At 42.5% G+C, this 24,478-nt stretch overlaps 1 protein-coding gene across 2 annotated transcripts in view; it reads left to right on the top strand.

Annotated features, from left to right (window-relative positions):
- Nucleotides 1-24,478, top strand: part of chd7 (chromodomain helicase DNA binding protein 7) — a 94,112-nt gene that overhangs the window by 49,842 nt on the left and 19,792 nt on the right. The window contains exons 5-25 of one of the 2 annotated variants that reach the window (XM_049598743.1): nt 630-771; nt 1,736-1,867; nt 3,771-3,836; nt 5,015-5,070; nt 5,617-5,731; nt 6,243-6,326; nt 6,439-6,576; nt 8,205-8,326; nt 9,061-9,304; nt 11,575-11,751; nt 12,133-12,276; nt 12,397-12,495; nt 12,680-12,854; nt 13,445-13,661; nt 14,714-14,909; nt 15,263-15,430; nt 16,445-16,624; nt 16,791-16,901; nt 18,160-18,371; nt 22,023-22,222; nt 22,807-22,966. In XM_049598743.1, coding sequence (XP_049454700.1) covers nt 630-771; nt 1,736-1,867; nt 3,771-3,836; nt 5,015-5,070; nt 5,617-5,731; nt 6,243-6,326; nt 6,439-6,576; nt 8,205-8,326; nt 9,061-9,304; nt 11,575-11,751; nt 12,133-12,276; nt 12,397-12,495; nt 12,680-12,854; nt 13,445-13,661; nt 14,714-14,909; nt 15,263-15,430; nt 16,445-16,624; nt 16,791-16,901; nt 18,160-18,371; nt 22,023-22,222; nt 22,807-22,966 — 3,138 coding nt within the window. Of the gene's footprint in view, nt 1-626; nt 772-1,735; nt 1,868-3,770; nt 3,837-5,014; nt 5,071-5,616; nt 5,732-6,242; nt 6,327-6,438; nt 6,577-8,204; nt 8,327-9,060; nt 9,305-11,574; nt 11,752-12,132; nt 12,277-12,396; nt 12,496-12,679; nt 12,855-13,444; nt 13,662-14,713; nt 14,910-15,262; nt 15,431-16,444; nt 16,625-16,790; nt 16,902-18,159; nt 18,372-22,022; nt 22,223-22,806; nt 22,967-24,478 lie in introns of both variants that reach the window. The other variant, XM_049598742.1, reaches the window with a different exon arrangement.

Genomic DNA, 24,478 nt, shown 5'->3' with positions numbered 1-24,478 from the left:
AAGTAACTGAGTACTGTGTGAGAGACATAAGAGTGGTGCTGAGTGTCCTCTCGCCTTCCTCTGTGGTGTGTATGCACACTCACTCGCAGATGGAGCCAGCTCCTCTTGCTTTCCATGCCAGAGATTAGAGGAAGCCTGGGGGCCTTTCAACCCCTCCCCCCTCCTCTTTCTGGGGCCTCTCTCTCTCCTCTGTCCCTCTCTCTGTCTGCCTGTCTCTCTCTTTCCCTCCCTCCCCGTGTCTCTCTCTCTTTCCCTCCCTCCCTGTGTCTCTCTCTCTTTCCCCCTCTCCCCGTGTCTCTCTCTCTGGGCCCCCCTTTCTCCTCCTCTCTGTGCCTGTATCTCTCTATCTTGCTCCCCCACCTCCTTGCAGTCTTTCATCATATTAACCCCCTGTGTGCCAGAGCCTGAGGCACACTAATGATTTCTAAATGGGTAAATCAAACATGGCGACCGCCCTGGGACAGACAGACACACACGCGCACACACACACACACACACACACACACACACCCCAATGCCTTGTAGCCCATAGAAGAGGTAACACTTTGAGGAATGATCTTTTGTTGTTTTTAGCCAATTGTTTGTTCTTTAGTGAATGAAAAGTTTTTTTTCTTCTCTTTCCTCAGCAGTAAGAAGGTCGAGTCTGAGGGTGGGGCTAGCGCTGCTAAGAAGGATTCCAAGAGGAAGAGAGAGCCGTCAGTCAGCGACGACGTGGAGGTGAAATCTGCACCCCCCTCAGCTCCTGAAGATGACGATGATGATGGCGTACAGGTGGGAGATGCATACGCGGAATGCAGCAGTTTTGAAGCTTGTTTCAACTTTCCAGGCGCCTATAAAAACTCCACAAAGTATTCAAAGGACCAGTTAATATTGGATTGCTGTGTGGTTCCAGGAAACCCAGCAAAAAAAATGGGAGGCCGTGAAACCTTTGCACATCCCTGTGTCACAGCCTGTAGAGATAGAAGGCGCTGAGCCAGTTGACATCTACTGTTTGTGTTGTAAACCAGCCTTGTTGACAGACCAAGCAGACAGGCCCCTCTGCCAAGTTCACATGATGCACTGTCAGCAACTTCTCAGCTGCTGCATACACATTTTTTGTATTTGTATTTCAAATAAAATGTAAAATCCATTTTTTCCCTGTTTGCTATGGAAGGTGCTCTTCAAAGGAACAAGCAGAACTCCACTGTATCCCTCCTCAAACAGATCAATTTTTTTATGTGCAAATGTAATTATGTGGGCCATGTAAACAGAGTAGCATCTGGCTATTAGCTGCATAAAGAGTCGTGGCTCTCCTTCAAACAGGAGAGCACCTCAGCAACAGTATGTCCTCTTTAGTCTGTTCACTTCAGTAGTTCTTTACACATCCTTATTTTTTGGCAGTGTTTTGAGCCCAACAAATTGGGTGAAGTCAATATGGATAACATGCTGGACCATATGGAACAGAATAATGAATAATGAAAATGAAGTCTGTTTGTTAGAGGAGGACAGCATGGTGAATGATAAGCACACACAGTCCTCTCTCCATCTCTGATTTGATATAGTGTAATATACAGTATGGTGTTTTTTGTCTGTTGCCACATCGTCCTTTTTTGGAGGGGCATTGTCTTTGCTTTATCATTAATTTTAATGAATTAAGTGAAAGGAGCATGGTAACAAGTCAGTTACCAGTTACCGAGCTGGGAGGGTCACAAAACTCCAGCTGATGCCAGCTGATGTCACTTCCTCTGTCCAACAGAAGCGTCGCTCCAGTCGTCAGGTGAAGAGGAAGAGGTACACAGAGGATCTTGAGTTCAGGATCTCAGAGGAAGATGACAGCGGAGACGACTCACCAGCACCCAGGTCCCCATCATCGTCATCGCAACAACAGGTACAACTTGGGTCTCCCTTATTGGTTTGTATTATAATGAGTATATGGTCAGAGTCTGACATTTAAAAATCTTAACATGGCAGAGTTGAATGACATGATCATATATACAGGGAGCAGTTGCACAGTTTATACCAGATTTTCAGATTTTGCCCAACACTCATACTGAGGGCTTTTTATTAAACTATATGTGGTTATATTTGACCATTGTGGGAGTTGAAGTACATCAGTGAGCCCGACAGCATCAGACACTGAATTCATTGTTTTCTTTTTGCACCTTTTTTAAACCTTTATTGATTAGATAATTAAATTAGTGCTTTCTTGGTACCAACCAAGTACCTGAAGCTGGCAGCGAATGTACTTTTTAAAAGTAGTATTTTATTTAGGCAAAGTTCTTGTATGACCTCTTGTGTTTAGACGATAATGAACATTTGAGAACTTTTGTTTATAGTTTCAATGAATGAAAGGAAAACATAAAAACTCTCAGAAAGAAAAAGAATCAGTGTATTTCTCAAAATATTGAACTGTAAAATTATTTTAATATTCGGTAACCGAATATATTCGGCCGAATATTGCAAGAAAACACACATTCGGTATTCGGTGGAATAAGATAAAAGCAAGGCCGAATAATAGTGGCGTGTTTTGATAACGCAATCAAACAGCGTGACGTGTCGGCAGTGTGACGATCCGTCCGTCACCGCACTCGCGTTTGCGATGAAAAATAGTTTTGAGCGAGCAAAATAGGCTTAAATAGTAATGTCATGACAGTAATGTATTCCTGTCAATTACGGTGGCCATCGGCTTACCCGGCGACGGAGTAGTCGGCTCCAATAATATCCTCTTCTTGGCGTCATGACTGCCCAGAACTACCTGAACAGCCGAGCCAGCCGAACACAGACCGTACGTGATGTGTCAGAGGAGAAACGAGCCGTTCACGGCCCACAAACCTCACCGCACTTTAGGGACTGTTCTTTACTTATGAAGGGACTTGTCAGAGGAGGAGGGTGGCTGGTTGATTCTTATTTTATTTATTTATTTAATTTTGAACCCCCCTATGTTCATCACTTATTGATGCTGCTTTTGAAGTATGAATAAGTCAATAAGTAATTTATTCCATTGAAATATCATTGATGTAGCCTATAATAGAAAAGTGATTTATCTTTTCATAAATGACAAAAGGCACATCTGCCTCATTTTCGCTGTGGTATCGTGATACTACTCAGAACCATGATATTTTCATTGGTATCGTACAGTGGGTCCCAATTTTGGTACTGTGACAACACTAATCTGGAGGGGGTTCATCTGCAAAAACTAATGAAAAACTAAACAACAATATTTGGTGATAATGTGTTGAATATAACTTTTAAATGTTCTTAGTAGAACATCTTTATTAAGAGCTCCTTTTCTCCTCTCCGAGGCTTTCCCCAGGTAACATGCCAGTCTATACGTCTAAAACGTGAACAGCCATCTCAGTCTCTGCACATCTTCCCTGTTTTCAAAATCATTATCTACCCTCATCTCAGTAAACAAATTAGTATCAGTAACTCTAACTCAGGTAATGCAGCAATACGAGTAAAAAAAAAAAAAGTTCAATTGATACTAGTCATAAATACCGGCATGTTGCTTTGTTAAGCGCCACCCAATAATGGTAGAACTGTAAAACTGTGTAAAAACTTCTTTCTTTGTAATCAAGAAACATAGCTGCATGTACAAAAATGGTAGATAATGAAGGATGGCCCTTTACATCTGCATTGTCACCCGAAGAAACAGTGTTTTTCAGTTGTTACTGAGCCTTAGCTGTTATAAAAGCAGTGTGTTTCAGACTTGTCAGAGGGATTCTGTATCAACAGCTGTATTAAAACATGCACAACAGCTCCAACACTTTAGATCCTCTGTGTGTTTCCAGGATGTGGCCGAGGCCGAGGGGCCAGTTGTGGAGAAGATCATGGGCAAACGCATCACCAAGAAACAGGTGAGCTGCACAGTGACACACACACACACACACACACACACACGCGCACACTGACACAATACACAGAGACATGCACACATGGACACACTGGCCCAAGTCATAGTTTACGTCATCTGATTAGCCGCTCCACAGCTGGCCTAAGCAGATTACACACACACACACACACACACACACACACAGCTCAGACAGCGTGTATTCATTTGGTAAGCGGAGACAAGAGTTCTTGTATTTCAGTGTGTGTGCGCTTGGAGCTCTGTGTGTATCTGATTGCGTGTGTATTTGTGTGTGTGCGCGCATCTACCCGGCTTTGTTTTAGACGGCTCGTCTAAAGAAAGCTCATCCCTGAGCCAATACACGCACATATAGTCACCAGCCAACTTTCCTTTGCTAGCCAGCTGCCAACGGGTTACCCCCCACCTACACGCACAAACTAACACACACACGCACACACACTCACAGCTCCATTCAGAGTTGACCTCGGGCTTGGCATACAGCCAAAACCACAATGCTAGCTACGCCAGACGCCAAGCTAGCGTTTCCTCAGGCAGGGTGTGTGTGTGATTGATGATTCATGGCATTACAGTAGTAGTAGCATGGTGGAGGGGGGGGGGTGTGCACGCGTATATGTGTGTGTGTGTGTGTGTGTGTGTGTGTGTGTGTGTGTTACAGTAGTAATGGTGAATGGAAGTGGACACCGCGCTTAAAAGAACCACTGTTTTGGTATTTCCCTTTCACACCCATCCTGTATAAACAGAAAAAAACAAAGAGCTGCTTCATCTTTCAGTGTTAGATGTTTGTGTTTGTTGTTTGCCACATATTCTGAGAAATCATTTCCTTTGGCTATTAATCTCTGTCTAGATTTGATGTTGAAATTGTTCACATTTCCTTCCCAAAATTCTACTTCTCTTTAAGCTTCATTCACATTTGGCCTTTATGTGTTATCCAAAACAGTGAATGTCTGAGAGACTGACAAGATATGAATGAAACAATACTTTCCCCCAGTGTGACGATGTCAAGCAGAGTGAGATTCAGTGTTGACTGACATCAGTGTGATGGTGTGTTATGCAGGCTCCTTCTGTGCCACTTAACCACATGTTGTATAACAATGACGAGCCACTTCTGCTCTTTCACCATGCAGTTGCTATATTTGCTTATTATTACCCTTTTTTTCTGTTCAGCTGGAGTCGGGGGAGGAAGTGGAGGTGGAGGAATTCTATGTCAAGTTCAAGGGCTTGTGAGTAACAAGCCATTTTTTCCACGTCTACCTCTTTTGTCTTTTACAGCAGGGATTGCTCTTTTTCAGACATATTTTCAACACACCAGGGTGTCCATGGCATCCATAGGTGTGAAAAGCTCAGTATATTCTACCTGAAAGCCTTATTCACTGTCTTTTATGGTGTGGTGACTCAGCCATTTCTTCTTCAGATCCACTCTTGCATCAATAACATAAAAGCAGTAGTAGTACAGTCACATTCGATCATATTGCTTAAAACATTTTGGTATTTTTTTATGCAGCTTATGTCAAAGCAGTCATTTATTCAGCAGGCACACCGTTCATGTATCTCTCCAGACTTCATTCAGATTGCAGTTTGGACAGCAAAAGAAAATGCAAATGAGATTTAAGCTGCATGCACACATTTGACCACACAACTTGCAAATAGGTGTGCAACCAGTAAAGAGTGATCACCAGTGTTGAGTGTTATATTTGCAACATGCACTCTTGTTACTGCCTGGCTTCAGTAGGAGTGATATGAATCGCTTTGTGTCTCCTGTGTCTCAGTTCATACCTCCACTGTCGCTGGGCAGACCTGGAGGAGCTGGAGAAGGACAAGAGAATACACCAGAAGGTCAAGAGGTTTAGGGCCAAGCAACAACTCAACAACTTCATAACAGAGGTAAGACCGAGGCCTACCATAATTACCTTATTGACTTATTGTACGATATTTGGACATGACCTTGATAATTTTGCTGACCTCAAGATTGCTCATTGTGCTTCCATGCATATTTGTTTACATATGGATATCACCAAAGTCCTAGCCAACATGATGCCAGAATAAACAGTAGCTCTACATGCTCTACATGTCACCACATGTAAGGCTTAAACCAGTTGAGTTACAGTGGTGGTTCAGAGTTAAAAAAAACCCCTCCTGACTGAGAATTTTCAGGTGCCAGAATCAGATTTTATTCTTTCATTTGTTTCTGGTGCTGTTTGTCTTACTGGGAAAAGAAAAAGGACACAAATTAAAAACCACATGGGAAATACTCAAAAGGCATCAGCATTCCACCTCAGTCATACACTGTGAACATGAAATCATCTGGTCTCACCCTAACACACGATGTAAGCCAACCTATTTTAAAACTGCCTCTTAGCTTCTAACAGTAAAACTCTACTTGCTTTCTCTCCAGATGGATGATGAGCCTTTTAACCCAGACTACGTGGAGGTGGACCGTGTCCTGGACGTTTCAGAGAGCACAGATGAAAACGGAGAGGTGCTTTGATCTCTTCCTGTCATCTTTCATGGGTTTGAGCCTCTCCCTCCCCACACACACACTCACCAAACCTCCCTCCTGTTTGTGTGTGTGTATGTGTGTTTCTGTGCAGACGGTGACCTTATATTTGGTGAAATGGTGCAGTCTGCCTTACGAAGACTCCACCTGGGAGCTGAAGGCCGACATCGACCAGTCCAAGATAGAGGAATATGAACGCATCGCAGCACGCACACCCAACACTAAGAGAGTGGTAAGTAGCTGTGTGTGTGTGTGTGTGTGTGTGTGTGTGTGTGTGTGTGTGCGCGCGAGCGCGTGTCTGTGAGAGCTTGTTGGGTGCCATACGTCTCCTAGCCTCCTCCCGGTAGGCGTATGTGTGTTTGTGTGTGTTGGCCTGCTGCCTGCTCCTTCCTCCTCCAGATTTACAGCTCCCCTAACTGCTCTCCACAGGGCCACGTTCTTGTGGTCTTACACACTCACACACTCACACACATGCACACACGCCCTGCTCTTGTGGCCAGGCCAAACCACTAACAGTGTGTTTAATGCTGAACAGAAGCAGCTGACTGGCTGTGGTCTCTCCCTCATCACTCCTTTCTCTCCCTGTGTCCATCTATTTAACTACTGCTTACTGTTTCTCCTTAAGGGCCATGTTAGAAATGCTCTACAGAGGCAGCATTTAGATTTTTTTTGTATTTATAGTTTTAGCCATGCCAGCAGTGTAGCTGGAGGGATTCTCAGTTGGACTAACAGAGAAACATCTCAATTAGGAGAGGGATGAATCTGTATAACTTTGTCGGTCAATACTTGAACTTGTCAACAGTTAAATGCATGACGAGATCCCTTGAAACCTAAACCACAGTCGCACAGTGTTTATCCATATGGTATGTGGAACAACATGTAGCTTTTGGCTCTCTCTTCTGAGCCCGTCTTCCCCTCAAAGGACCTTGTTTACCTTGAATTGCAGTAAACAGTGTCCTGTAATCGAAAACTGACCCATGCATCAGTCCTTTTAGCAAAAACAATCAATGGATTATCAAATTAGTTGCTGAATAATTTTCTGTCAATCAACCTATCAATTACTCAACTCTTTCAACTCTTTAAAGAGCAGTGAAACACAGTTTAAAGGGACAGTTCACCTCAAAATCAAATCCACCTTTTTTTCCCTCTTACCTGTAGTGCTATGCCTTCTCCTCAGTGTAATGGAACTAGATGACACTCAGCTTGTGGTGCTCAAACTGCCAAAAAAATACATTTAAAAAAACTCAGCAGCAATATCTCTTTCCAGGAATTATGACTCAGTTCCTCAAGATAATCCACAGACCTTGTTGTGAGCAGTTTCGTGTAGGAACTATTTTTTTCTCTACCAATCCAGTCCTGTTCACTGTATCACCACGTAGAAGGAAGCGTGCATCTACTGCTAGCTCACCTTGCACCACTGAAGTAGCTAATGTTACAGCTCAGCCCAGGAGGACGGCACTAATGTTTACATCACGTGGTGTGCAGTGATACAGTTAGTGGATGTAGTTCGGTAGAAAGAAAATAATTCCTACATGAAACTGCTTGAGGAAAAAGACATTGCTGTTGAGTTTTTAAAATGTATTTTCTTGATGCTTTGAGCTCCATAAGCTGAGTCCCATCTAGTTCCATTATATAGGAAAGAAGGCAGACATCTCTACGGCCAACATCTCCAACACTCACACCAAAACAATCTAGACTGATAAATAGCACTACGGGTAAGTGGGAAAATATGTATTTTTGATTTTTGGGTGAACTGTCCCTTTAAACCCATATACAGTCTTTGAACAATCCACATACTTACACCACTGATCTGTTTTATAAGTGTTGTTTATAACGCCAAATGATCTAATGTGCGTCCAGGATCGGCCTCCTGCAGCCGACTGGAAAAAGCTGGAGGGCTCCAGGGAATACAGGAACGGCAACGCACTCAGGGAATACCAGCTAGAAGGCCTCAACTGGCTAACCTTCAACTGGTACAACTCGTAAGTCACCATTAACTTTATTTTATTAGAATTAGTCCCTAACTGCTACTGCAAGCCTGCGCATGTGATAGCACCTCATTTAATAGCCTTAAGTGGACATTAAGTTGCCCTCTAGCATAGTGTGGTTTATGTTTTCCTACTGGTGCCATCCATGCATGAAATGTGCGCTCTGATACAACCACAAGAGTCTGCAGACAAACATCCTCATTCAGCAGCACAGATAGAAGATTATAGTTTAACTCAATTCTGAGTGAATTTTTCTGTTGTGTTTTCATGTGCCCCAAATCTTACTGTCTGAGGGGGAATACTAGTCATGGATTTCTTGGAATATCATGGAAGCGTCAGAGGTGTATTTAAGACCTGGAAAAAAACTGAAGGAGTTCCATCAAGTCTTTAAATATGGCAGATAATTTTCCAGTTTGTCTTACACATGTTTTTTGCATTAGATCACTGGAGTGGAAAGCAGACTGCCTCACCCCTTTGGAAAAGCAGCATTAATAAACCAAAGGGAAAGATGGTTTAGGTCATGGAAGCACATCGCTTAGTCATGTTAAAGTCATGGAATTTCAAATCAGGGCCACAGTGGGAGGAGTCTGTGGTATCTGCCATGCAGGCTTTGAGATCTTTGCTAGTTGAATGCCTCTGAAGAAGAAAAATAGAATACAGATTCCTACATGTATTCCAGCTGTTTTTAGCCCCCTGTTCACTCTGTCCACATCATTTGTCCTCTACAGACGTAACTGTATCTTGGCTGATGAGATGGGTCTCGGAAAGACCATTCAGTCCATTACATTCCTCTATGAGATGTACATGAAGGGCATTGAGGGGCCATTCCTGGTCATCGCCCCGCTCTCTACCATTCCCAACTGGGAGAGAGAGTTCAGGACCTGGACCGAGCTCAACGTGGTGGTCTATCACGGCAGCCAGGCCAGCCGCAAGACCATCCAGGCGTACGAAATGTACTACAGAGACACACAGGTAAAACAAAGAGAGAGAGGGGATTTAGAAATACACATTTTTTGGCACATATGTGACAAGATGCATGTAACAAATGACACGAGATTAGAAGTTGGAAAATTTATTAAACATTTCACTGTCATTAATTTCTACCACTATGCAGTCTGTGCTGTAAAAATGATTGACAAGAGTAGTTAGATTGTTTGCTCTGTAACCTCATTAATCATAAAATGTTTATTTTCAAATGACAAACCGTTTTATAGCCAGAGGTATTAATACAAGACTATAACCTAGTATATGGCTAGACCGTGTATGTAACATTCAGGGCTTTTATTTTGAAAGGAGACATGGCAACATTCACCCAGTCACAGATTTTGCCTCGCTGTTTAACTTTATGTAAACACATCTTAAAATGAGGAACTGTACACTTAGACACAGTCACACAGCAGAGGGGACCTGCTTTCTCTGGAGCTGTACACACTGATAATTTAACACAACCCTCCTCTTTTCAGCTCTGCTTGGTGATGTAGGTCTCAGTGTGACTGGTTGAGGCTGCACAGCAGTTCCGCCTATAACGATAGTTTGTAAAATGTCTAATGGGCCCAACTGATTAGTCGATCTCTAGTTAGGGTTGTTACTAAGGTGGTAGCACCCATTCCAGCGTTCTGTTTCCACTGCTCCGACATTGTAATACATAATGTTCAATAACATTACTCATGAATTTAAGGGTGTGTCATACAGACACAGCTGTTGCTCAAACAAAAGGACGAGTCTTTCCTCTGTCCAAACCTGCCATTTGGGCCACGGCTAGCTAGTTAGTTATCTAACCCCACTGTGCTTTTACTGCTGTCACTCATCTGATGATCGCCATATGCTTTTCTACGCTGTGTGTGGATGAAGCATTCAATTGTTAAATTTTACTCATGTAAAATAGCTATTTAGTTAGCCAGCTTGCTAATCCCTGCATGCTTTCATGCCAGACTGACTACAGAAAATGAGGAAAACAGTAATACAGGACTGTCAGTGTCCACTGCTCTGTCAGCGCCTGTTCATTTCAGAGAGCTACGGCTAATGAAGAAACACCAACACTCACCAACACGTTCATCACCCACTCCAACCAATGGTGTAACTCACTCTCTCACTCATGTGCACACAGACTTTAGCATTTATAGAGCTGACCTTGCATGCTGCGGTCCAGCCAAACAGGTGACTAAGAACAGTCATAGACATTACATTAGCTTAGTTCTACAGGAGCAGAGCTGTATAGGCTGTCTGGTCTGATTTAGCTTGATCAACAACAGCAGTGATATCAAATTTCTTAAAGGTGTTTCAGGGATTTGCCAACTCATAAATGTCTTATCCAGGATGTCTTAATACACATATTACATAACATAAATGTAATTTGCTGTTGTCAAAAGACTCAGGACACCGTTTAGCCATCACTCACATTGTGATGAATCATTGCTGCGCCTAGATGGTAGCTCAGCCTACTTTGTACCAACAGCAGCTTGCAAAATGTAATTTAGAAAAAGACTATGGAACTAAACAGAACCTGGAGTGTTCTCATTAAAGAAGGTTCACTGGTGATGCATCCTTTGACCAGCTCTGAATGAGGAATAACTAGAATGAGGATGATATAGCTGTAGTCTACAGTAGATGGGAGAAATGAGAGGCTGCTGTGTGAGATAGTCAGCAGATCTGAACACCTCTTTGGTCAGGGGAAATCTTGAGCCAGCTGGGGATGGACAGTGCTCCTCTGCTGTGTAAGCTCTTTACAGTCCTCTCGCTGTAAGCCATATATACTGTAAGCTCTTATCGTACAATGCTACTAACATCTCTCAGTGCAACCTTTGCCAAGAAGGTAGAAAGAAAATAAGCTGTAGTAGCCGTGTCCTTGCTAATCCAGGCAGAGGTAATCCTCAAGGTCGCAACGGACGATGCGTTCTTTTTTCCTGCACTGCCTGCTTCACTACATACAGAAGAGACATACAACAGCTACTTGGGACACTCCTGGTCTACATGGGTCATTTCTACCATGTCTAAGAGGGCTTATAGTTTGAGGGGGTGTTTTGTTGTGTAATGGACCTGGGTTGAATAAACAGAAAAAGGCACAAAACATGTGGACAGTGTTCTGTAGCACAAGGTCGGTCAGTGCATTTTACTTTTGGTGTAAAAGTGAAAACAGTTTTCCTCGCAGCGCCATGGTGTGAGAAAATAAAGGAGTTACTGACAAAGACATTTCAGATTACTTTTATTGACCTTCATTTTTTTTCTTTATCTTTCTTCCTCAGGGTAAGATAATAAAGGGAGCGTATCGGTTCCACGCGGTGATAACCACCTTTGAGATGATTCTGACTGACTGTCCGGAGCTGCGCAGCGTGCCTTGGCGCTGTGTGGTGATAGACGAAGCCCATCGCCTCAAAAACCGAAACTGCAAACTACTGGAAGGACTCAAAATGATGGACATGGTGAGTGGTGGCCAGGGCAAGAGGAGCACAGGAGTTGGGAAGCGGCTGGTGGTCGTTATCAGTATATCACATCATGCTTTTCAGGTCGATCACATGGTCTTACTAATACTACTTAAGCTCAAGGCTTAAGAAAGCATGTAATACATTTTAAAGTGTGTGTTTGTAGTTCTTTGGATGCTGTGATCAGTTGGACGTAAGTAAACGTCTTACATACACGTGAGAGCACTTTGTAGAAGTTAGAGTTGGACAAATTAGCCCCGTACCTCTGTCATGGTAATATGGTCCCTCTCTTCTTCCCTTTGGAGGTTAAAGCACTGAAGACATCCTGCTTTTTCATTTTAGAAAGTCTAAATTGTTTTTCTTGTCTCTCTTCTCCACCAGGAGCACAAAGTTCTGTTGACGGGAACTCCTCTCCAGAACACTGTGGAGGAGCTCTTCAGCTTACTCAACTTCCTGGAGCCTGAGCGATTCCCGTCTGAACAGACATTCATGACTGAATTTGGAGACCTAAAGACTGAAGAACAGGTAAATAGAGAACTTGAAATCTTTGCTGCGAGAAAAAAAGGAGAGTGGGTTGTCATCTGTTACAGCTTTTCATAATTTCCCCACTGAATGAAGTGTAAATATTGCATCTTTGTGTCTCAGGTTCAGAAACTGCAGGGCATTCTGAAACCCATGATGTTGAGAAGACTGAAGGAGGATGTGGAGAAGAACCTGGCCCCTAAGGAGGAGACCATCATCGAGGTAGATGTCTCAAAACACTTACCTCTTCTGCTTTTCAGTTAAGCTGAAGAAAGCTCACTGAAGCCACATCTGCAGTGTCTGTCAGAATTTTTTTTAAAATTCTGGCCACATTGTTGTGTGAGTGTCGGAAATGGTCAGGTTTCAGAAAAGAAAAATGCAATTGAATCAACTTTGTTGTTGTCAGGTGGAGCTGACCAACATACAGAAGAAATACTATCGGGCCATTCTGGAGAAGAATTTCTCATTCCTGTCCAAAGGAGGTGCAGCAGGAGGTGGAGGTGGAGGATCCAGCGTCCCCAACCTCCTCAACACCATGATGGAGCTGAGGAAATGCTGCAACCACCCCTACCTCATTAATGGTATTAACACACATTAAATCAGAGTTGAACTTTGAATCATTTTGCACCAAAGTTTAAAACTCACATGAAATGAAGAAAGGTTAAATTGAAACCTTTTTTAAACATCAGCTTAGTTTCTACTCTGAACCTAGATTATATTCCATTATGTTTTGCTGGAAAACTTTAAACTCCAATTTAGACTGTGATGCAGTATTAACTTCAGCCTTACACTTGAGGTGGTTTAAATTTTAAAATGGCTCTCTGTTTGAGATGCAATCAGAAAGTTCCTGGAAGAAAGTTACGGAAAAGATTCAACCCAATTGAGTTTTATGATGCTGGATTTCTGTCATTTTACATTAGAACTGTCTGCCAGTTGCTGCCAGGCATTCTCTTTTGTCCCGTGCTTTAATCTTCTATTATTCAGCCATATTGCTCTCGAAGGAAGACAAATTACGGCTTCTCTGCCGAGCCATCATTAGTAACGTTAGGCCAACTGATGCAGTTTACTTACATTGTTAAAGTTGTTCACAAATGTCCCCCCTGCTCCACTTAATGTTCCAAAATCATCGTTTTCTGTTTCCTGATCAATTTAAATTGCTTCTTTTGTCCAGGAGCGGAAGAGAAGATCGCCGAGGAGTTCAGGGACTCCCATGGTGGCAGGGCAGACATGCCGGACATGGCCCTCCAAGCCATGATCCAGGCTGCTGGCAAGCTGGTGCTCATTGACAAGCTGCTGCCCAAACTGAAGGCAGGCGGGCACAGAGTCCTGGTGTTCAGTCAGATGGTCCGCTGTCTGGACATCCTGGAGGACTACCTCATCCAGAAACGGTAAGAATAGAAACAAGTGAACATTTCCTTTAGATGTGCACAGTGTAGAGATGTCCTGATCAAGTTCTTTTGGCCCCGATCCTAGTCCTTTAATAACGGGTACCTGCTGATACGGAGTCCGATCAGATAAATGTCGCAGCTGCCCTGTGCACAGTCAATCTACAACCAGATAAGATCAAACTGAATTCATCTCAAAATAAATGTGCTAAAGATGCTCCATATACACAGTACAAGGTGTCTGCTGGTCCTTAAAAAGTCTTGAAATGTCTTAAATTCAGTTCAATAAATAGTAGGCCTTTAAGGGCATTAATTTGTCTTTAAATTTGAATTTTTAGGCCTTAATTGCCACCAACATTTGATCTTATGTAACTTATCTTCTTTTTTTAATTTCTTTTAGTCAAAATGTCTCATTTCTGATGTTAAAAATCTTTACACCTAATTCTGCCTTTTTACTTTGTGCTTACACTTACCTATCTGCAAAATGTAGATTAACCTAACCCACTGTAAAAACCATAACCCAACACAAAACCTGACTCTGCATGGGATCACATATACTTAACCTTAAACTTACCTGCTGTGCTTGAATAAGAAATGGATGATTTGTCCAAAATCAGTCTTAAATTTGGTCAAAACTTACCTTTAAAAGGTTTTAAAGAGCATAGCATGTAAGTGTGTGATACCTGTAGACACTCTGCAGTACAAATACATATATACAAGGTAGCAGATGTGCAGTGTGCATTAAATTTAGATCTGACACATTGAAATAACAGCTTGAGCTACCAAATGTGGCACACCTTATTTTTTACAAGCTACCTTATTGAAATAGGGGAGGTCCTGGTTCAAAACTATAAAGTTAATCTTCGTGAATTATTTATATGACATAAATGGAAGTAACAGGGAGAAAGCAGCTCTTCAAATTGCAGTGATGTGATCAGCTAAAGAGAAGATGCATCAGTTGGAACATCTCTATTACAGTGTTGACTTTTCTGAGAATACTCACAACATGATGTTAATTGAAAATAATTTCTCCCACTGTGTGACTGTGTGTCCAGATATCCTTATGAACGTATAGACGGCAGAGTTCGAGGCAACCTGCGGCAGGCAGCCATCGACCGGTTCTCCAGACCTGACTCTGACCGTTTTGTCTTCCTGCTGTGTACGAGAGCTGGAGGACTCGGCATCAACCTGACTGCAGCAGACACTTGCATCATCTTTGACTCTGACTGGAACCCTCAAAATGACCTGCAGGTACAAACCACACGATGCTCTACCTGAGGTTATTTTGTTGTGTAATGATTATAGCATTAGTTCTTATGTGACATTTGATTAGGTACAGCGTGTTGAGGCCCCTGTACTAAAAAGTGTCAGGAGCGCTGTTGAGTCTCTACCAGCTTCAGGGTGGCAAGTTTGGAGTTGAGACTGTTGGCTGGATGTAATGACTCTGCCAGCCACATTTAGCTCTGGTTCACTGGACCATATCATTAGTCCTCTGCTGTAACCTCACATGTCCAGCTAAATAGACTCCTGCAGACTGAATAGGAGAGTGAGCAAAATATGCTGTAGAGCAATGTTTCTGAATCTGTGACTGCGTCCTCCTCCAGGCCCAGGCCAGGTGCCATCGTATCGGCCAGTCCAAGGCAGTGAAGATCTACCGTCTGATCACTAGGAACAGCTACGAGAGGGAGATGTTCGACAAGGCCAGTCTAAAGCTGGGCCTCGACAAGGCCGTCCTCCAGAGCATGAGCGGACGAGAGAACGCCAACAGCGGGGTGAGACACATCACACACACATTCAATATCTACATTGATGGCTTTGGATTGATTTTTCCTGTAAATAAATCTGCTTAGTGTACTTTGTGTCAGAAGGCTAGTTTATATAGTGGACACACTCACACAATATTTGGGTTTCCATCCAAATAGTGCAAATTTTAACCACAGTTTCTCCCAGAAAAGCTGTTTGGACAGGTGATCTTTTGATGGGGCCAGCAGCCAACTTTCTTTTTAAAAGAGACCTGCAACAAAGTTTGTTTTAATTTAGATTTTAACGATGCAGCTAAGTGAAATTTGTTGACTGTTTTCTATAAAAATAGCATTTGGTCTCTTATGCATATTAAGTATGAAACACATTTGGTGTGTATTAATGAGTGATTGAAATAAGAGGGTAGAACAAGATTTTGCATTGGGCCCCCAAAAAAGCTGTAACCGGCCCTGCTAGCTGGTGTGTCCACTGGACAAGATGCAGCTATGAAAGGGGTGAGGAGCAGCATGTTGCCAAGGGCAGTTAATGTAATGTTATCAACAGCTCACTCAGTGTAAATGCAAATGTCAGCTGCTGACTTGGTACCACAACATTACTGTCAACACCAAACAGTCTAACGTTAGCTAACTGGTGACATTAACAGTATACTAGCAAGCTTACCTCATTGACCTGGGTTGAATTCCTTGTTGCAGCCATCCACTATTGTTATGCAAATATTAGGATTTGGTTCATTTACCTTTTGTTAGTACACTGACTTTTCCACCTTTCCCATGTGTAAAACTTTTGCAGAATCTTGACACATATTTCAAATATGTGGTGTTTCCTCTCAGGTTTTTTTATGCACAAACTGAAAATGTGCGAGAGTGCTCAACGGGCACCCAAACCCACAAATCAGCAAGCATACCTTACAGACACAAAATAAACAAATTGGATAATTCAGCTAAAATATTTTAGTGTAGTGTAATAAGTGTTTGTCTGCTCACAAATATTTGCCATAGAATAAAATGTTTTCGTTTGTGGTCCAGGTCCAGCAGTTGTCCAAGAAGGAGATCGAGGACCTGCTGAGAAAGGGAGCATACGGAGCTCTAATGGACGAGGAAGACGAAGGCTCGAAATTCTGTGAGGAGGACATCGACCAAATCCTCCAGAGACGAACTCACACTATCACTATAGAGTCCGAGGGCAAGGGCTCCACCTTTGCTAAGGTAAAAACTAAACTCAGTCTAAAACACCTTGGCAAAACCTTTTTTTTTTTTTTTTTTTGTAAAATCTTTTCATTTACTCATACACTCTGTATGTAGCGTTTGTAATGTGTATCTAAATAATCTCTGAACAAGTGTGATCATCCAACATGTCTTCCTCTGTCTGCAGGCCAGTTTTGTTGCAGCAGGTAACCGAACAGACATTTCTCTGGAGGATCCGGACTTCTGGCAGAAATGGGCCAAGAAGGCCGAGCTCGACCTGGACGCCATCAATGGACGGGTACTACACACATGAGCACACACATGTTAAACTGTACATACATACTGTAAACACAAGTACCTTGAATTGAAAACCCACCCACGAACACACACAAATAACATAGCCACAGAGAGAGAGAACGATCAGAATGTGCTTCTAAATACTTTGGTGTGTACAAAGTCTTAAACACACACACGCACACACACACACACACACACACACACCCCCACCCATGCACACATACATGCTTGGTGGTGTCCCCTTATGGAAAGGGGACTAGCAGTGATAATTAGTCAGTGCTATCACCACAAGCAAGGAGGAGGAGGGAGAGACGGTAAGATCAGGAGAGAAGCAGAAAGAAAGAGAGAGATTAATATTGACAGTTGGGAATCTCCTCTCTTCCTTAATTACCCATGTTTCCCTGCTCTCGTGTGTGTGTTTGAGCGAGAGAGAGTAAGCTGCTTAGCTCCACTTAACAGAGCGCAGATGCCTGGAGGGTACAGAGATATCACTTAGGCTAGTGCTCTCACACACACACACACACACACACACACACACACACACACACACAGAAATGCAAGCTCACTCACATTCTTACACACCCATTGAGTGCTCTGCTAACAGGCATCTTCATATTCTCGCTCTCCTTCCCTCTCTATATTTGTTCACTTTTTGTATTTGTGTATTTGTCCCTCCTGGTTTCTTCTTCTCTCCACTCCCTCACTGCCTCTCTTGTGGAGGGCCCTCCACTGGAACACTTAATCCAGCTCTGCGAGCGTGAATACGGGCCGCTCCCCTGGGATTTCTTATTGTGTGATGTTAAAATGGAAATGACTGCAGCGCTCTGTGATAATTGTGGAGCTAACTACTGCCCTGTTTGCGCATATTAATGGGATTGTGAGGGAAAAAATCTAATTAATTGAACAAAAATGTAATTCATTAGACAACATAATTAATGCCAGTTTGTTTGAGCTGGGCAGAAATTTTTCTCAGCATCAGGAATGAAACACGGGGCCAAATATCCAATTAATCAGGTTTGGTACAGAAGATGCCGTGTATTCACAGGGTTCACACCAGTCATAGAAGTCAGAGTATACAAGAAATGTGCAAATGGGCCACTTCACAGGAGGAAAGCAGAAGGTGCTTAGCATATTGTTGTTGATGGATTTCAGGCCATCTGTAATTGAAACCAGGTTCATAGTAAATAATAAAAAAAAGAGGGCAAGAATATCTAGGCTATAAAACACAGACTAAACATTTTCATTGGCTTTGTCTCCAGAACACATTGGTGATTGACACACCAAGGGTGAGGAAGCAAACTCGACACTTCAGCAGTGTCAAAGAGGACGAGATGCTGGAATTCTCTGAGCTGGAGAGTGATGACGACGAACCAAGCAAACCCTCATCCAAACCACGACGGCCCCAAGACAAAACTCAGGGCTACCCCCGATCTGAGTGCTTCAGAGTGGAGAAGAACCTGCTGGTCTACGGGTCAGTCACATGTTTATGTTTCATACTCAAAAAAAACAGACAGAGAACAATGTCAACCACTGGCTTATTTATCATGCCTCATATGACTACAAATGAGGCATGGAATCAGTTTTTGAAGAGCACGTCAGTTAGATTCAGACCTTTGTTTTATTTTACAAACAATATGATGTGGTGAAGAGATGAAATGCAATTCGTTTTCAATACATATATGATTGAAAGAAGTAATACATTTACAAATAAAACAAAATCCACCTACTGGCACCTCCAAAGCTCACTCATTAACTCATTATACTTATTATGTTTAACCTGTACAAAAGCTACAAATGACATGTTATTTACAGGGGGTTATGTGCCAGACTATTTCTTGGTCGCTATTAGGACTGGCCGATATAACCACTATGTACAATATGTTTTCAAGCAAGATATAAATTTAGACAACAAAGTTTATATCGATATAGGGTCGATATAATAGGCATCTTTCCTCTCTCACACTCTCTGCACAGCTCCGCCCCACTCACTCATTTACTCACTCACTACTTCTGCAACTGAACATGAAGCCCATTTCATAGAAGATAATGAGATATATAATGTGTATTGCCATTCACCCTGAAAAAAACAGAGATATTAATTTTTGTCCATATTGCCCAGCCCTAGTCGCTGTGATTTCCTGGAGTCTCCACCAGAGTCCTGCATCATGCTGGATACCCAGGGCATACCTTAGCAAGTGTCTTAATTTTATTTCTAGGTTCAGTTCTGGTTGAAACAAAGAACATGCAGGTCAGATTGCTTGAGTTGAATGATTAATATATTAAAATAAATGATAGTAATAGTAATCCCCCCCCTTCCCCCCCCCCCGCCCCCATATTATCTTTGTTTTACAATATCTTGGTCTCACATGTATGTCCCAAAAAGATCACTAAAAGTTTTTGCCTTACCAAATTATTTGAACAGCCCAAGTTTGGATCCTGTGCTGACAGGTCGGGTGGGGTTGTAGAATTAGTTGGTCATTTGTGTGGATGTCAGGGTGGGTGCAGTATTGCACGTTATGGTGCTTGTCAAAAAATCAGACTTGTGTTGCACTCAGGTCTTGTTACCTGGTGGCCTCACCATAACGACAAAACACTTTGTGTTTTAGACAGGTTAAGCAAATGACATAAATTGCTGATTAGTGAGCTTTGGAGCTGCTGGTAGTTGGACATTGTTACCCTCAAACAGAGCCAGGCTGCTGGAGGTACCGTCATAGTTATAAAAGACGTGTGTGGTACCAGTAGTCATCATAAGAAGCCTGTTTTCCAAAATGATGAAAATAAAGCAAAAGGAATCAAAACCTTTAAACCATTTGCATAGGTACGTCCCCAGAGAGCAGGTATGGATGATAAAAATACAACATTAAAGGACTAAGGGGGAATAAACCCTCACTGAAGGAGACAATTTAACAGAAAAGGAGAAGAGAACCTGGTTTGGTCTTGGATGTGGATTCATGTTGCTGGGTTGAGTTCATACTCAGCTAATGTGTGTGTAAAAGAGCACACAAGTTATTGGATGCAGACCTCCACATAGAGTGATTTAGTAGACAAATGCTTGCAACCAAGGCCATCAACACACAAGTAATCGGAGGCACCTTTAAACACACTCATGCACACATACACACTTGTGTACAAGAAGCATGCTCGTTCTAGTGCACAGAAAGTGACCTTGGAGAGCATGGCACTTGCATACACACTTATTTTTAAAGAGTTCACTAAATTTGACTTTTCAGGCACCAGTTTTTGTCCCTTTCCTCCAAAATCCTGATTTAAAATATATTCTGTCTGTCCTAAGAAAAGCCTGTAGATGACGCATATAATTGCAATTGAGGATGTAAAGAACAATATTTAATTTGAGTGTCTATGAATGTGTGCAAGAGCATCTTAACATAGACCTCCACTAGTACACTGTAACAGCCTTTAAAGTCACAGATACAAGAACATTACACTGCACACACAGGCCAACTGACACACTTACCACAGACGCTGATTATCGGTTGAGCCTGTCCATTTTCATGGCTGACTTGGTGTGTGTGTGTGTGTGTGTGTGTGTGTGTGTGTGTGTGTGTGTGTGTGTGTGTGTGTGTGTGTAAGAAAGAACAGTGGTGCTAGTGAGATGTCAGCGTTGTTATTGTTACAGTCTAGTCTCGTGGCCCGAGGCTGTAGGACACAAAAACACACTGTCTGACTGGGCCTGTCCTTTCTGCTCACTGCTCTGTTGTCTTTTCCCATCATCCATCTCTCTCTCACTCTCCCTCGCCCTCATCCACCATTTTACCCCGTCTAAAATCATTCCGAGTAAGACTGGTTCTCATGGTTCAGTGGAGATCTGGAAGCAGCACTGGAAAATTTTTTAGTTGAGAACAAGAGAGTGTGAGGGATGCTGTCCACCGCATCAGCCTTTAGGGTGGCTTACGCTTTGGAGGCGGTGGTGGAGCATTGGGCTGTGATCCATGAATGCACACAGAGGGAGGCCTGGGTGGAACTAGTTAGGCTGACCATAATGGTTAAGTAGACACACTGGTAAAATGTATAACTTTTGGGTATAGAAAATTCAAATTTCACTTCACAGTATCCTTATCTAAGTATAGCGGATGTAACCAGGGTCCTTTTCAGGACTATGCTTATTAATTTAAGCAGCTTTCACCCAATTGATTACAACTGTTAGCTTAAAAAGAATAGAAATGACAGCCTAAGTTTTTCAGTGTGTAATAGCATTAAAGACATAATATGTAATTTTTCCACATCAGAATGTCTTTAGACAAGTAGGCCAGTGTTGTATACCATGTTGAGTTGTGTACTTACATTGTCCCAAATGTTTCTGACCCAAAAAAAACTGTCATTTAATCAAGAACTCTTGCGCATGTGTCAGGGTTGTGGGTGTCCGCAAGAGGCTGTCATATATTTACTTATTATCCAGTTTTAAGCCACATTGTTACAATACATGCTTTAGATTTTGGTTGTTCTTACTATATATTTTAACTGGGCAAAGGATTTTTGAACCTATCTTAAGTTATCAGACAAACAAGCTGAGGAAATGTCAGTGGCAACTTGGCTCTAGCCCATGCCATGCCAAACAGCATCAGAGAAACACTGATTTTTCAAGTGAAACTGCCTTATTCATTGTTTTTACTGATTTCATTCACCTGGTCTGTTTGTTTTGGAGAGGAAGAGATCTCCGTAAATTATTTGGCTCCTGGTAGAAACCTCCTAAACAATGAACACTGAAGGAATACTTATTTGGAGAAACAATGCAATGATGGCGTCACTACTCCTTCTGGGATTGTTTTGATTGAGAGACCCTTAGAGCCAGTAAATTACAAGTTATGTGTTTAATTACAAGGTGTCATTATTGTTGGTAGTATAATTTGTTTATTATATCATGTGTAATATGTTATGTTATACTTATTGCAAATATCTTATAACAGTTGATATAATCTGGTACAGCACTGACATAAAGTCCCAAAACCAGTGACCTACTAGTGTTATGTTCTCTTGATTTAAAAACATGGTATTTTTTTTTTCTCTTCAACTTTGCTAGTTGTTTATTGAATATTTTATTTAATAGGCTGGGTATATCAACAGGCTGACCGGGTTGTCCCTTTTGTTTTTTGTCTGTCTTTAGTTGGGGCAGGTGGAGTGACATCCTGGCTCATGGTCGCTTCAAGCGCCCCCTGAAGGAGGCCGATGTAGAGACAATCTGCAGAGCGCTCCTGGCCTACTGCCTGCTTCATTACCGTGGAGACGAAAACATCAAGAGCTTCATATGGGACCTGATTACCCCAAGTGAAGACGGGACTACCAAGACACTGACCAACCATTCTGGTAACACACACACACACACACACACACACACACACACACACACACACACCTGATTAAATTAAAAACGCTCTACTGCATTAGCACATGTAATCACAAAGCACAACTACGGGGCACTGTAATAACAGAACATGGTAAATCTAAGAATGGCTGAGCTAACTGCTTAATTTATAAGAATCTGTCATATAGTGAACCAGTAAATTAATATCTCTCCCAAAATCTTAAAGTGCACATTAGAGTTTCCCCTTGTCAGGCTGATAGGTGGTGAGAAAGTAGATAATAGAGTTAGTTGTTGGTTATCAGAGAAATACTGTATCAGGATATTTAGGCATAAGGAGTTGATTATTTAAAGAAAACAATGGCTGTGATACACGGCTGCAGTAAGAATCTTCGTCCTGTTGTCTGAGTACATTACAGTGTTAGATAACTGAACCCAGCAGTGTTTTGGATTTATTTTGGGAGGGATTCTGTTGGCCATGTTTTGGAACATGTGGAAATTTTTGATCATCTTACAGGTTGTCATTTGCAGATGCCCCTGATCATTGTCTGAGCACCTTCTCATTCTGCCCCCCTCCCTCTCTCTCCAGGTCTCTCTACCCCAGTCCCTCGGGGCAGGAAGGGGAAGAAGGGAAAGCCCCCTGCCCCGCCTCCACAGACTCCACGAGCTGATTGGCTGGCCAGCTGCAATCCTGACCACTTACTGCAAGAGGATAGCTACAAGAGACACCTGAAACATCACTGTAACAAGTAGGGCTCTCTCATTTACACACACACACACACACACACACACACACACACACTCCACTAGACACCGTGGTAGTTAGCGTATTGATATTGAATTTGTAGTTTGCCATTATCAGTTTATAAAATGATTATTAATTAAATAAGTATTCACATAAAGTAAAATGTTCATGGATACCAAACTAATGTGAATTAATGGCGCTCTAGCTTTAAAACCTGGATACAAGTGGCAGGTGCAATGGTTTGATTCTTGCTCCACAACCGTACATACAGCACTACTTAAACCGAGGCACCAGCCTCGCAGTCTTCTTCCACACACACACACACACACACACACACACACACACACACACACTCACATGCTCGTTTGCTCTGTGGTCAGCTCTCTCTCCTGTTGTCAGGGAGATATGCTTCAATTCCAAGATTTTTTTTCTTCTTGAGGGGGAAGTTTGTTTGTTTGTGTGTGTGTACGTCTGTGTGTATGTGTGTGTCTGGCTGTGTGCCAGGCCAGGTGCTAGGCAGGCAGACCTGTTGGAAGTGGGTGAAAGACATACACACACACATACACACACTTGGGGGTGATTATGTGGTGCCATCTGCTAGGCTGGAGCACAGCGTTGTGTGGCTAATCAGGCCTGGCACATTGATGGATGAGCTCACACAGCCTGCCAAACAAACACACACACAACCACACACACACTGCAACTTGTGATGCCATTGATGCACGAACACACACACCGCAGAATGAGTTGCAAGTGACTGTCTTTATACCCTCCCCCCATCTTCACTGCCTCTCCAAACTTTCTGTTCCCTCCCTACCAGCACCGCTCTCTGTCCTTTCAATTCTTTTCCTCTCTGCTCCTCCCACTCATCTCCTTCCCCCCAGCCCCCGCCTCTTCTCCTCTGTCTTCTGCTCCAAACACCGTTATTGGCATTAAATCCTGGTGACAAATCTGGTGACAAATGTTTACAGTGAAACAGATCTCCCAGATAGCAGTATTTCCAATGTCAGAAGATCAAATCTGAGTCTCATTCTCGAGCCACGACTGAAGTGATTCATTTTACTGGAGGAGATGACTCTCACTAGGAACATCTGTAATTCGTATCCAGAGAGGATGGCCATCTATTTGACAGCAGTGGTAGAAAATGCAGAGATGCAGTAATGAATTGTCGTTTGTGCAACCAGTATGTTCAACAGAAGAAAACCTCAGGACATTTCCATCTGAAGTGTTTGAAATCAAAAATCCAAGATCCTGTTCACAGCGCGCCAGCAAACTGCTCCTTTCTATTCTTAACAGCATGTCCTCCAACAGAATTAGGTCTCCCTCTGGTAATGAAATATCTGATATCAGAGGCAATATATGAGGGACTTTTACAAATAAGTTGAAAAATATATTTTGCTGTATTCTTGTTTTTACAAAAATATTACATTAGTGAATTAGATTGTCAGAATTACGGGAGAAGAACTGTCCTGGGGCATTTTTATCTTTAGAGCCATAGCAATTAGTCAGTTTATAT

The sequence above is a fragment of the Epinephelus fuscoguttatus genome, linkage group LG15 (genome assembly GCF_011397635.1).
Source record: "Epinephelus fuscoguttatus linkage group LG15, E.fuscoguttatus.final_Chr_v1".
In the NCBI taxonomy this organism is placed as follows: domain Eukaryota; kingdom Metazoa; phylum Chordata; class Actinopteri; order Perciformes; family Serranidae; genus Epinephelus; species Epinephelus fuscoguttatus.
The sequence above is the reverse complement of the archived record's forward strand: the minus strand, read 5'-3'. Positions and strand labels throughout refer to the sequence as shown.